General features: G+C 42.7%; 1 protein-coding gene across 2 annotated transcripts in view; it reads right to left on the bottom strand.

The window, feature by feature from the left end:
• The window catches only part of TFCP2L1 (transcription factor CP2 like 1), a 58,751-nt gene that overhangs the window by 40,315 nt on the left and 3,696 nt on the right, over positions 1–14,740 (bottom strand). For both annotated transcript variants that reach the window (XM_077320543.1, XM_077320542.1), the window contains exon 2: positions 3,069–3,220. In XM_077320543.1, the coding sequence (XP_077176658.1) occupies positions 3,069–3,220 (152 nt within the window). The remainder of the gene's footprint in view (positions 1–3,068; positions 3,221–14,740) is intronic.

Here is a 14,740-nt window from a genome sequence, read left to right as displayed (position 1 = left end):
GTTGCACTGTATTTCTTCCACCCCCAGCATTTCCTCCTTCCCTTCAGCGAAAGGGAAAGAGGAAATTTCCTCCTTCCTTCTCTCCTTCCCATCCACCAGCCCACCTACCTTTCTATCTCTCAAACTTCAGATTCCCTCCTTCCCTCAGAACTATGGCCCAGCTGTATGGTTTGGAACTCGAATGGATGTCAGTCTCCCCTTTTTCCCCTTCCCCACCCGATTTCCCCTTTTTCTTACCTCCTGGCAGCCCCATATTCTCAACTTTTCCTTATCTCCTTCCCACCCATCAAGGTTTATTCTTTAATCTGCCCCTTATCTTTATTTATTATTGGATTTATACAACCGCCCCTCTCGGCAACCTAGCTCAAGTCGGTGAACATTATACTTAAATTACATTTAAATAATAATTAAACAATCATTAATTAAAACCAATTATTAAAACTACGTTATTCAAATTCCACTACCATGCTGGTATCTGAAGCCATTGACCGTGGATGCTTCTCTTACTCCAGGGGAGGGTATACCTATAATTTATCACTTATATCCCACTTTTTTCCACAATGGAGACCCAAAAGAATTTACATCACTCTCCTGTCCTCAGTTTTATTCTCGCAGCAACCCTGTGAAGTAGATTAGGTTGAGAATGTATAACTGGCACAAGGTCGCCCAGTGAACTTCCAAGGCAGAATGTGGATTCAAACCTGGTTCTCCCAAATTCTAGTCTGGATCTTTAACTACTACACTAGACTGGTTTTTGTGGGAAATCTGTAATTAAACAGTAGAAAGCAGCCAGGCCTGGCCTGGGTACTTTATGCAAACTGTGTATTAGTGAGTCACCTGGGGTCTTCTCTCAAATCCCTATAGGCCCATATTCTGTCATATTTTCAAGAATAATTAACCACTGACAACTGTAAGGTTCTCAAAAAAAAGTAAGCAACAGGGGAAAAAATCTACAATTCCCCCTCCAGAATGGAAATTTGGGAGGAAACTGAAATATATGCAGCACATACTTTCTTATTTTATTGATCTAATAAAAACTAATTCATACAGTTTGCATATTAGGTTGAACTCTATAACACTTGAAATTTCAAGAATGCCTTAGTTCAATACAATACTTGAGACACAAATTCACAAACTGCTGCATCCTATACTCCCTTAGCATACGTATCTTAATTTCTGCCTTCGAGCAGGAAAAAATAGAAGTTAACATTAGAAAACAGAAAAGAAATAAAAATATATTAGAATCATAGAATCATAGAGTTGGAAGGGGCCATACAGGCCATCTAGTCCAACCCCCTGCTCAACGCAGGATTAGCCCTAAGCATCCTAAAGCATCCAAGAAAAGTGTGTATCCAACCTTTGCTTGAAGACTTCCAGTGAGGGGGCGCTCACCACCTCCTTAGGCAGCCTATTCCACTGCTGAACTACTCTGACTGTGAAAAACGTTTTCCTGATATCTAGCCTATATCGTTGTACTTGAAGTTTAAACCCATTACTGCGTGTCCTCTCCTCTGCAGCCAGCAGAAACAGCATCCTGCCCTCCTCCAAATATTGTCACAGAAGCAGCTGAGTCACAACAGGACTCATAGCTATTTTGAATATCAATGAAAACCCTGAACTGTTTAATAATAATTTAATAATCGACCAGGGCCAGGGCCTTCTTGGTCCTGGCCCCAACCTGGTGGAATGAGCTCCCGGAAGAGCTGAGGGCCCTGTGGGAATTACCAGCATTCCGCAGGGCCTGTAAGATGGAGCTCTTCCGCCAGGCTTATAACTGAGGCCGGGCGGAAAGAAGATCAGCCCCCCCTCACAAACTGGCGGTAGAGAGCGTCACCCCCCTCCGTAGTTGAGGATGCGGAGAGCAAATGAGTAGATTACGCCATGGCTGTTGCCATTACTGTAAATTATCGGTTTTTATTGTCATTTTATGGTTTTAGGGGATGGGGTTATGTAAGCCGCCTCGAGCTTTCGGGGGGAGGCGGGGTATAAATATAAATATAATAATAATAATAATAATAATAATAATAATAATAATAATAATAATAATAATAATAATAATAATAATAATGTATCATCACCAAACATAGTGAAGCACAGCAACTGTTGCCAAAACTGTTCACATTTAAATAGCAAATATATTCTGAAAAATGTGTTGTTTATGTCTACAGTATACACAGGAGTTATCAGCAGATTATACCTAATGCAATACATAGATTCTGTCAGCTGCACAAAGGCATTTCCACCACAGCTTAAAATAATATAGTCAGACTTAATATTTCACATTTGTTGCTCCAAAAAGCTCAGTGTTACCTCATTTTATTCTTACAACAACCCTATGGCATAATTGTTTAAAAGTCACAACTAGCCCAAGGCTACTCAGTAAGCATCAGGGTAAGCAGAAAGTTGAAACCATAGGCTTCTCTGGTCTAGTTTCAGTATTCTACCCACTATATTCTATGGAGCTTTCTGAGTAAAAAGACAACCACATAGTTGCACTGAAACACACACCTAGGTGTGGGAAGACGTGGCAAGATCCACTGCCTTCTGCCACTCAAGGTGGCAGCAGGAGAAAATCCCTAGAAATTCTATGGTACTGTATGGTAGAAGCCATGTATCAACATTGTGCCCACCCCATCTTGTTCACAGCCCTCCCACTGGCTGCCAGCCTTGGCCTGGCAAACCTATAAATGGTTATTAGTGAAACTCCTCCCATTTTCACTTGTAGCACAACACTGATCTGCAGGTAGATTGCAGACCTATACTTCAAAATGGCAGCAATAATGAGGGAATTGCTCATTGGGACTGTATGTTTTGTTTGTTCAAGTCAACTTACAGTTCACATGGAAGTTAATTGGCTTTCACAATGTGAAGATGTGATCAAATAGATTTCATTTTTCAGTAGAAATATTATTGTATTTCTAACTTTTTCCTTTAGAAAACTTAGAATGCTATATAAGTTCCTATCAACTTAGTTTCAACAATTCCCAGACCAAGTAGGGCTTTAACTTAATTAGGGAGCCAATGGACAGCATTGCTTCTTTGCTTATTCAGTTTTGCACTGGTCCTACCTTGGTTGAGATAGGTTAAAGTCTCTTCATGAAGCTTCACAGCAGGAGATGTGGCTGCACAGAGCACATATTGGAAGGCAGGGAGTTTTGCATCATTCTCAGGAGATAGTTGAGGTTCCTCCTGTTTGAAGATTGGCAGTGCAAGGACATCACTGAAACAACAGAATTAACACCATTAAATACAGAAAGATTCTTATTAGAACTCAAAATCACCCAAATAAATTACAGCACTGTGGATTGGATCCACCCACAGACATCTGATCAGGCACTGAGGTCCTTTTCCATGTATCTGCACTAGCAAGTAACAATGCAAGAGTGGTATTTTTCATTGTGCGTGTTATGCATAATCAAGTCTCTTCCACTTTATTAAAACCTTATGAATTAATGACCTCTAGAACATCCTACCATTAACAGCCTTGCTCAGGTCTCAAAGTCAAGGATGCGGCTTCCTTAATTGAGTCAATACATCTCATGTTGGGTCTTTTCCTGCCACCTTCAGCTTTTCCTAGCATTGTTTTTTCCAGTGAATCTTGTCTTCTCAGGATGTGACCAAACTCAGTTTAGTAATGTTAATTTAGTATCAAGATTGCATCTCTGGAACGCACTCCCAAAGTCATCAAGCTCAACCCTGTCCCTATTGGTCTTCCATACAGTGTTTTGCACATAGGCTGTTTGGATTAAACTATAGAACTGAAGAGCTGCTCATATTTTTGATGAATTTAACAGTGTTAGAGTTTATTCAACATGGAATTGGGAGTCTGGTTGTCTCTCTTCATTGTATTTTACTGTTCTTATAATTAGTGCATTATTCACTCTGGGAATGCACTGTAGGATATTATTATATTTAATAAACAGAAAAATCTGCAACACAAAGGTACTTAAACATTAGAAGTAATATGGCAGAGCCACCTGGGACATTCTTTTATTTTAAAGAATGGAGTATTGCGTTGTAACTGAATACCCTATTCTTAAAAATCAAAATCAGCCCCCACCATCCCATAGCGTGGTGGAACCTCATCTTCCCATCTGCCTCCTCCAGAGGCACAGATCTGGGGCAGACCAGGTGCAGCAGGGAAAATGTTCCCCTGTCTGGACCCAGAAAGAGGTGAGGCAACCTCTCCCAAACACCCGGTGGCAGCCTGGAGTGGTGCTGCCGGTAGAGAGTAGGCCTGTGTTAATCTAAACATGCAGTTGCTTAAAAGGTTATTGTGGTATGGGAAAACATACACCTATGAATAAAAGATCAACTCAGATTAGATTAGCTGGGAGAAATGGCATATTAACCACAGACAGGGCATGTATACAGTTCATGGAAGTCTCCAAATAAGGAACAGAAGCATGTCTATATTATCTATCACCCTTGCTCCAACCCTCATCCAAAGTAGATCCATACTTCAGGGATGGAAGAGGTGACTGCAAATCACACACATACACACACCAGTGACTTTTGGTCTGGTGGGTCAGTAATGCAATAGTTCAATTGCAAATCATACAGTTATGCTTAGAAGGAATAGAAACATGATTAATATGAAGCTGTTATAAACTACAATTCTGTTGGTATTTAAAGCCTGCAAAAGCAAATACAGCACATGTATTCTGGAACTGTGTTATAAAAATACCCTTTCAATAATATATCTTAATTGGCATTAAAGAAATGATAGTGAAATATCAAGGAATCAGAAAGTAGTAACCGTTATTTTAACAATTGTGTTGGAGCTGATGAGAGAGGTTTATACTGCTACAAAACAGAATACTGCTATCCATGATTGAACGGTATAGGCAAATCTGGATTATACCATCATTAACAAAATTAATTTATTGTAAGAGGGAAAGGAAGAATAATCAAGATAACAGAATTTGATACTGTTCATTGAATATTAAAATACAAAATTTGGGGATGCTGTATAACCTTATACATTATTTGCCTGATATAATTTTTAAAGTTCCCAAACAAGTTGGGCCACATTATAAGGTCTTTCCACAAACTTTTACCAGATTCAGAAAACAAACATGTGTCACGGGAATTTTTCAAAGTTGGTTACCAGGAAGTGGGGAAAAAGCCAGCTATGAAATCTAAAAGAACCACGTGGCATCCAGAAGTAACGATATGCTATTCACAGACCTATTTTGCTATAGTTAAAACCAATAGTATTACAACAATCTATTCAAAATACCATTTGCAACTGAAGACAAGACCTGTAGATTCACATGCCCTCTTTTTAACACAAAGAAGCAGACTTGCCAGGTCTGCTAATAAATCCAGCTGACTTTATTTGCCAATTATAACCTTTTAGTCTTCCAATCTAAATGCCCTAGTGGTGTAGCATTTTATGTGCTCACCCCTCCTACTCATTTCTATCCATCAGTAACAGGTAACAATTTACTCTTCAGATATGGAAGGAAGAGTTTCATGAAATTAATCTCATGCCACGCACGGACATTAGCATCAAGATCTGGATGGGCAAGGTGTTTGCCTGGCTTCTGGATGGCTTAATCATTCACTCCTTGTTCCAATTTCTAATCACCAGGTTGGGAGAGATGAGGAAGCCTTCTAAGCCCATTAAATGAGGCATGCATGATTGGCAATAAACATGATAAAATGTTCTCAACTGAAAGGCCACCATTTCATTTTTATGGAGAAATAAAACCAAAGGGCTATGCACAGAAAGAGTTTTCCTAGTCCTATCAAAATACTTTGGCCAGATCTTTTCACGGCATTAAAATGCTTTTAGCAACCTTGCTAGGGTTCACGTGTTGCCTGACCCTTCTCACTGGTCGTTTTTTAACTTTGAAAAAAAAAACACCTTCCCCAGGCTGCATTTGTTCAGTGGATTCTTCTTAGAAGATAACCCATCAGAAAAAGTTACAAAGTCCCCATCAACCTTTACCGGCAGCTCCTGTGACTGCATTTGGTTATTTTCTTTTAAGTCAAGAAACAAATGCCACCAAATGTCAACTGAAGGTTGGCCTTTAGACACACTAGGGTTCTTAAAATATTGTTTTGTGGGAGTTTTTGTACAAATGTACAGTAGAACAACTGGCAGTAAACACCCAGAAGAAGCTATGGTTCTAGGAGGCTGAAAGTTACTTCAAAATGGCTGCTAAAACATTAGCTAAAAGTGTGAGTTAGGAAGCTTAGTCCAAGTCTCATACGCCCCACGGCAAGGGAACACAACTCTACATTCCTTTTTTTGACCCGGGTGTCAACGGGCCCTATGTCAAGCCAGAGCCATCTGGAAGGGAAGAGCCAGCCCAGCTTCTCCCCACTCTCAGCTGGATACGGCATCCCAGAAGGGACAAAAAAAATGCTCCAGGCAGCTACACCATGCTGAGCAGCACAGCAGAGCCACCTGGAACATTTTTAAAAAGAATATGGTATTACGTTGGTATGTGATACCACATTTCTAAACAAACAAACAAAAAAATGAGGCCCGTGCCACCCCACAGTGCAGTGGATCCTCCCCACCCCAGCTGCCATGAGGGAGCACAATTTCAAGGAGGACAAGATACAACAGGCCAATTGCTCCCCAGTGCAGGAGTAGAAAGAGGCGGGGCAACCACCCCAGCTCAAACACCAGGCGGTATCCCAACACAGAGCCTCCCATGCAATAAGGATTCAGAATAAGGATTCAGACCTGGGTTTCTCAGGTTCTTTCTCAGGAATTTGATATACTTTTTCTTTTAGAAAATGAAGACACGTGCTGTTAAACTCTATAAATATGCTAAGTAGCATAATTTTATATGCCAAATCATGTATTTTGTGTAGCTAAATCTGTAAAATAGTTTAGGTTTGATAGGAAAACAAGTGCTGCATATATTAACATTTTCTGAAGTTCTTTTTCCCAATGAAAAATGGTATCAAGCTTCTGGAAATTTCACATCTCTAAGTGGGAAGGGAAATTCTGGGAGGAGCACCTAGAACTGATCATTCAGCCATCAAATTCATACTCCCCCTCCTCCTTTCCCTTCTTAGTTTTCTCCATTTCTCCCCTTCATTTCTCACTTTCCATTCTTAAGATATACCCTTTAGCTATCTTTTTCCCTCACTACTATTAGCCTGACAACAAATTATTTTATAGATGCATAGTTATCATTCAATTCCTCACTGCTATCGCCCTATGATAGTGTGGCCCACTACTGGTAAAATGTTGCCAGCTCCTGCTTAAAATACTTTTTAAAAGCAATATTGTTTGTGTTACAACTACTTCATTGTATAGCCTCAACCCAGCTCAAGGGCTGAGTTGACTGTTATATTACACAACATATAATTACATAACTTTCCATCTCAATGCCTTATACTCTGCATTGGGAGGATGAAAACACAAGTTTCAAAAAGCCTAGTATGCTAGCCTAGCCCTTGGCCTTCCAAACCATCAATTCAATTCCTTACAGTTTTATTCAGATCAGATATTTAAACCAGTGTCTCAAAACAGCTGTTTAAAATTCTGGAATGCTCACAAATGGATGCAAGTCTCCAGGTGAGACCTGGAGATCTCCTGGCTTTACAGCCCATCTTCAGACAACAGAGATCAGTTCCTCTGGAACTGGCTGCATTCGGAAGGTGACTTCATCTTTAAACCGCTCCTGTGAAGTGGTATTAACAAAAGAGTAAGGGCAAGGTAGGAGGAGAAAGGGGCGGTCCGAGTCTGTGATAAAAACTTGGAGGGGCCAATCAGGAGCTGCAAAGCAGCTCCTCATTGGCCCCTCCGAGTATCACTCTGGGGCCAAGTGGCCAATGGGGAGCTGTGCACAGTGCGGCTCCCCATTGGCTACTTGGCCCGTCCTTGGCTCTGCGTTCTGGTGAGTCGGCCGGGGGAACAGGCTTCGCTGGCGGGAAAGGAGCAGGGCCGCCACGTCAAAGATGCGGAGGCCCTACTCCTTTCCTCCCGGCGAGCCAGGGACCATGCCCGGGGAGGGGGTTGGCGGCAGAGGAACTCTTTTTGTGCCGCCGGGGCAGCCACCTTGGGCAGGGAGGGGGGCTGCTGCGCAGCCGGAACCTTCTGCCGGGCCCTGGAACAGCCATGCTACATTGTCAATGTGCCGAGGCTGCCCCTGGGCCTGCCAGAAGACCAGAAACTGGGCGGGCCTGTCCTTGGGCCCGCAAGACGCCTGGAAGACCCTGGAGAGCCGCCCGACGGTGCACCCTTCTTCCGGGCCCAGGGACAGGCTCACCATATAGTAGATGCGCCGAGGCTGTCCCTGGGCCCGCCAGAAGCCTGCAGGAAACTGGGCGGCTGGCCAGAGGCTTCTGGCGGGCCCCGGGACAGACTCGTCATGTCTACGACATGAGGAGCCTGTCCATGGGCCTACCAGAAGCCCACAGGAAACTAGGTGGCCGGGCAGATGCTTCTGCCGGGCCCAGGGACAGCCCTGGCCCAGGCCCTGCCAGAAACCTGGTGGAGCCTGCAGGCACAGCCTTCTGCCGGGCCCAGCAATAGCCTTGCCATGGCAAGCCTGCCCCTAGGCCTGCCAGAAGGCTGCAGGAAGCTGTGGAGCCACCCGGCCCAAGACCTCTGGGCCCTGCACGGACCAACAACGCCCTTCCCAGACCCACCTCTAGAAGCGGCAGACACCTGGATCAGGTAAGCTGGTGGGGGGGGATCCCTCCTCTGTCCCTTCCCCTTGCCCCTTCTCCCCTTTCAAAGCCCATTTTTTTAAAAAAATGGGCTTTGAAACTAGTATCATTATATTCCATTAAGGTCCCCCCACCCACTCCTGGCACCACCCCCAAAATCTCCAGATATTTCCCAATCCAGAGTTGGCAACCCTATGTTCGCTTAATATTCTCCAAACATAATTCTCGTGTTTCTTTTTATGGTCCCTCAAAACAGCTGTAATAATTAAGGTGTTAGTCTAGGCCAGTCTAAGAAACCCACTGTGACATGAAGCTCACCAGTTCATTTTGGGCCAGTGACTCTCTCACAATCCAGCCTACCTGTCCAGCCTACATCACAGGATTGTTGTGAAGATGAAATTAGGGAATAAAAAACACCTCGCTATTCTCAGATCCATAGAGGAATAGTTGTATTACATTCTTTCCAGTTAACCTTTATCCAGTAATGATATTGGGGAAACAAATATACATTAATAATTCCTTAATCAGTTTTATTTTAGTGACAATAATTTTAGTAATAATAAGCCCCATGCAATCACAAATTCTATCACAAAGCCAATGGGAATGAGAATGGGGAAATGTGCAGGGATGTTGATTCCAGTCCTGCATGCCAAAACTACGTTTTCTACAGAACAGTTAATGGATGCACATCACATCTGGGAGTGGAGTGGAAGGGAGATGCCATTGCAATCCCACAGAATTTCATGCCAACTGGTAATCTCTCCTATGCAGCCCTGCTTTAACAAAGGATAAAAGTAAGAAAATAAAACTGATTCAGTAAAAGAGTTCATTTGTACCTATTCTGTAAGAAACTGTTTTTCATGTGGAGCATCTACTGGCACACTCCCTCAAACAGAAATGTGGACAGACGAGACATCCATTATCCCGCCGTAGGGAACACACCACTGGATGGCCGGCAGCGGTGGCAGCACCAGAGCACGGAGGTATGCTTGTTGCTCTGGCACCACTGCTGCCAGTCTGCCAAGGCTGCTCCCACCATAACAGGAGCAGGAGCAGCCTTGGGAGACTGGCAGGGGCAGCAGCAGCAAGCACACCTCAGTGCTGTGGCTTGCTGGGCTGCTGCCACCTCTGCTAGGCTTTCAAGGCCACTCCCATGCTCTGGAGAGTGGAAGGAGCCTCAGGAGACTTGTGGGGGCTGCGGTGGCAAGTGTGCCTCAGTATGGGCCTCAGCCACCGAGACTGCGCCAGCCGCCACACCCAGGAGCCACGCGCACAAGTCGGGAAAGGGAGTGAGGGGAGGAGGGAGGAGGGAGTGGGCAGGGGACAAGGATTCTCACCCCTTATGTAGATTTTCCACCTAAGGGATGAGAATCCTTGTTGGTTGATTTTTTGAGATAGCATTGACAAACAACTTAGAATCAATTTTTGCAAAAATTAGAAATGATTCATACCAACTGACAAAACAACTGCAGTACCAGGCTAAGCCAGACACAAATTTAGTACAGAGGTGATAGAACCTGGATGAGGATTTAAAATAATAAAAATACACCATATATTTAAATTTGCACATGCATTAAGTTTTGTTACATACAATTACTTAACTGTCGCCATATTTGACAGTACTTTTAAGGATTCTGTGAAAGTCATTGTACAGTATAATTGTTCTACTTCCAAAGACCAGCTGAGGTTTTTTGGTGTTTAGCTTTGCTCTGAAACTTTTCTCAAAAGTCCCTTCCACCACCACCCTTCTCAAGAATGTTCAAGATAACAGGCTCAACATTAGTGGATAAAGCATTCCCCCCCCTTACAGTTTCATTAGAGGAAAATTAGCTCTAGTGTGTATTTATTTATTTGTGAGGCATTTTTATCATGACTTTCATCCTAGTCCATCAGGACAGTACATATTACTTTTGAATGTTGGTCTCCCTAGATGCCTTAACCATTATACCACATTGGCATTCCACAACCCTACTATCCACCCATGGGTAATTATACAATAACGCCCAATTATGGACAAAGAGAAAGGGGATTCAGAGATTAATTAAAAATTAACAGTACTACAATTAAGATTGAGACCATTATAAGGGCAACATTTACATCATTTGTGACAGCATAAACCAAACTACTTCAATCTCTACAAAACCATAGGGAGACCCCATCTGACCTAGTGTTAATGACACTTACTAGTTTTCTCATACTTGCAATAGCGTGTAGCCAGGACCTGCTAGATCCAAAGATGACAGAAAGACCCAGAATCCATAGTTTTACAAAATGTGGCCTTCCCCATCATAGAGTTGCTGCAATGCATAGCAGTGGAATATTTCCTTCATATTTTACAGAAGATAATAGACTTTCCTCAGAGACTAGACCTGGAAACCATATCAGCAGCATGGTTTTGGAGAGCCAAGAGGATTTATCAGCCATGTCAGGGACTGGGTTTTAGGCATCATCATGAGTGCTAAACAAGTAGCAAAATCTGATCCTTGGAAGTTAAGCTTCAGCAGTGCAAGGTAGAAGAACCAGCATGGGCTTGAATCTAGACCAGCATTTCCCAGAGGGCAAGGGTTTCTGCTTGCAGAGTGACTTTCTTGCTCCCCACTCCCACAACAGCCCCTAATTCCCCCCCCCCAATCCTATTAGAGGTGAAGAAAGCAAGAGTAAGTCACCTTAGTCAGTCTGGCTAAGGTATCTTTAGAATAACTTAGTGTGTATACTTTCAGAACCTTCAAAAAAAAATTTCTAAATTGTGTGTAAGCAAGGGAAAGCTTGCTTTCAGTGATCTGTTGAACAAATATCTAGATTCAAGTCCAGTAGTCCAACAAGATTTTGGGGGGTATAAGCTTCTGACAGTCAATATCTGACAGATCAGATAAAAGCAGCTTTGACACTTGAAAGCTTATATCCAGAAAATATTTTTAGACTTTAAGGTGTTCCTGGACTTGAATCAAGCATTGTAGTACAGACCAACACAACTGAAACTGTTGAATGAAGGTTGGTTTTTTTCTGGTGAATTCATCAAGTTAGAAGCATGTTAGAACTTGTCTGGATTAAAAGGCAATCTCATTAATTCCAATGGCTAGCCAAAGCCAATTTACTGAGAATATGAACAAATTTAGACAGCTAAGGGATTTGAATGTCAAAAAAGCAAGCTGTTAAATCTAATATTGAGTAAAAGTGGTTTGGTTCAGACCTTTTCAGCTTCCTCACTCAGCCTATAGAGCAATGCCATAGTCTGATAGCTCTGACTTTTAGCACCTTGGGCTAATCTGCTAGCTGTTTCCACTATTGGAACAAAAGGATACCACCACCATATCTTAGAGATTTCTGGGTGGTAAAGGGGTTTGTATAAGACTTCTTCTGAAGACTGGAAGCTTCAGGTGGTTCAAAATGTTGCCACATTCTTATAGGGCTTGAGCTGTAGAAAGCATACTATACATTAGTTCTGTGATCCCCACAATTTACTGCCTATTTTAACTTCTGAAGCCCTAAATGATTTGGGTTCAGTATATCTGATAAACATGTACTCCCTATATGATCTTCCTAAGAGCTGCCAATGAGGCTTTGCTCCTGGTTTCATCTTGGATAGCAGTTAGGTTGTGACCTGTGCAAAGCAAGGCTTTTTTCAGTAGTCTGAATATTCTGGAATTCTCTTCTCCGTAATGTTCACTTCCCCTGTCTTTGGTCTTTGCGGAGCCAGTTGAGCTTTCCCCCAACCTTTTCTTATATAAAGCAGTAAGATTGCAATGGTTTACTGGTTTCTTTTTTGTGTTGCTGCTTCTATTCATAGTTTTACAGTAACTGTTGTGAGATTCAGTCCCAATGTCTTGTTGTGGAAGCCATACCAGGACAGAAATATAATAAAACTAGCTTCAAAGCCTGTTCCTAAGAACGGGCCTTGAAAGGGTGCCCTCCCCTGGCCCCCAGCAAGGCAGCTTAAGGTGGCTTTGGGCCGCAACGCACAGGCGGATCAAGTGGGGCGAGCGGGAGCTGGCTAGCTCATTAGCAGGCAGTCAGCAGGCCGGGAGGCCCTCGTGAGCAGGCCCAGACTAGGAGGCAAGGAGGCCCTCGTGATCAGGCCCAGCCTAGCAGGCCAAGAGGCCCTCATCAGCAGGCCTGGCCTAGGAGGCCAAGAGGCCCTTGTTAGCAATCCGTCGACCATGACCCTTTGCCCTCTCCCCTTACCTGCTGCTGGCTCCAGGCACTGAGGCGCGTCTGAGAGCAAAGAGGCTAGAGTGCAGGGATGGAGGGCGGAAGCTATTCCAACTTGGACAGCCAGACACATCCCCCCCCAGGTTGTTTCATAAATATATAGAGGAACCATGGATAAGGATAATAAGAAATTTAAATTGCTTAAATGGTTGTGAGCCACCATGAGCTGGCCAGGCCAAGAGTGACAGCATATAAATAAATAAATAAAATGCTATGTATTGTCTATTTTGAGTATACAAATTACATACATTAAGGATAGATGTGCTTTCCACTAACATTGTTAGTTGTGTCCAGGATTAAGTTTAACATTTTGGTATTGACCTTCAAGACCATTGAGAGACTACCTATCGCCTTATTCCCCCACAGGGAACTTCATTCTGTGGGTACACATCTGTTGGTGGTCCCTGGCCCAAAGGAAGTGTGCCTGGGCCAACCTGATAGAATGAGCTCCTGGAAGAGCTAAAGGCCCTGCAGGAACTCTCACAGTTCCACAGAGCCTGCAAGATGGAGCTCTTCCCCAGGTATTTGATATTCTCAGAGCCAATCAAGATCTATAGGCCCCTCCTTGCCACAGCTGGGGCAATAGGTTGACCCCCATATTTTCTTCTTGCCCCAAGGCACAGGATGGATGAATAGAACTTGGGGAAGCGGTGGGGATGGGCTTAGAAGATATGCCACTGCAATTTTCTTAAGGGGTGGGATTTTGTGTTTTATTGTGGGGTGTTTTAAGTATTGTAACCCGACATGAGCCAGCCAGTCTGGGAGTATTGAATAATAAATAAAAATAAATAAATAAAATAAGAGAGTAGTCTTGTATATGTAGTCTTCTGTCTAAAGTAATTTGAGTTACATGTAAGCAGTAAGATAGGGCTTGGCTCCAGCCTAGTGTTAGCACAAGTACAAGAATACCTGGCTGGAGATTGAATTTTTTCTGCCCGCTTTCCTGCAGCAACCTAAATTTCTGTTCCCTGGGCTCTGCTATCCCCCAGAAATAAGTGATTAAATGCAACCTCTGCCTAAAGAGGTCATATGCAAGTCAAGAATATTAAACTACAGGGCTACATTTGTATGATATAGTGACCTTTGCTTTGAGAGGAAAAGTTGATTTTATCTTGAATATAAAGTACCATATAAACATACTGCAAAATAATCAAGTATGAGAACACAAGCAAGAACTGCTAGGACAAATTATACATGCAGCACAATATTTACTCAGAAGTATATTTCACTGAACTCAATATAACTTACTTCCTAGTAAATGTGTTTAGGATTGCAGCTTTAGAGAAACACCTCTCAATGACTACCTGAAAAACTAGAGGTCAACCTCTAGATGAAGACAAGAACGTAAAAAATGAACAGCACAACACTGTTAAAAACGTATTATACAATTATTCCAAACACATTAGTGTTTAGAACATATGCAGCACTGCCTAATCAAACCACATCGTATACATTATGCCATTATTATGAATAGGTTTTCAATGCCCTTTCAATACATTTTTGTGTGGATTTTTAAAATAAATATTGCCCTGGAGAAGAAAACATACAGATTGCCTTTAGAAACAGATTTTAGTAGCTCCAAGGAGCCCATTTTGGGTGGGGGAGGAGTTAAATCTCCCTCTAGACAGTTTTCATCTCAGAACAAAATTTGAGTCCAGTCTTGAAGACTTTCAATGTGCTTTTGCAGCTGGATTTTCCTGAGCAAAACAGGAAAATCTACTTCTAAAGTGCACTGAAAGTGCATTGTCCAACATGTGCAGAATGAGTGAAAGTTTAATGTTGTGTATAAGCTTCGGTATGCATGCACGCTTCTTCAGATACATTCAAGTAGACTTCTTCAAGCCTTACAGACTGGGGGGAGGGGGTTAGTTGCTAGGAAGGACTAGTT

Source organism: Paroedura picta, chromosome 2 (assembly GCF_049243985.1).
Source record: "Paroedura picta isolate Pp20150507F chromosome 2, Ppicta_v3.0, whole genome shotgun sequence".
Classification (NCBI taxonomy): Eukaryota; Metazoa; Chordata; class Lepidosauria; order Squamata; family Gekkonidae; genus Paroedura; species Paroedura picta.
This window is presented reverse-complemented; position numbering and strand designations above follow the sequence as displayed.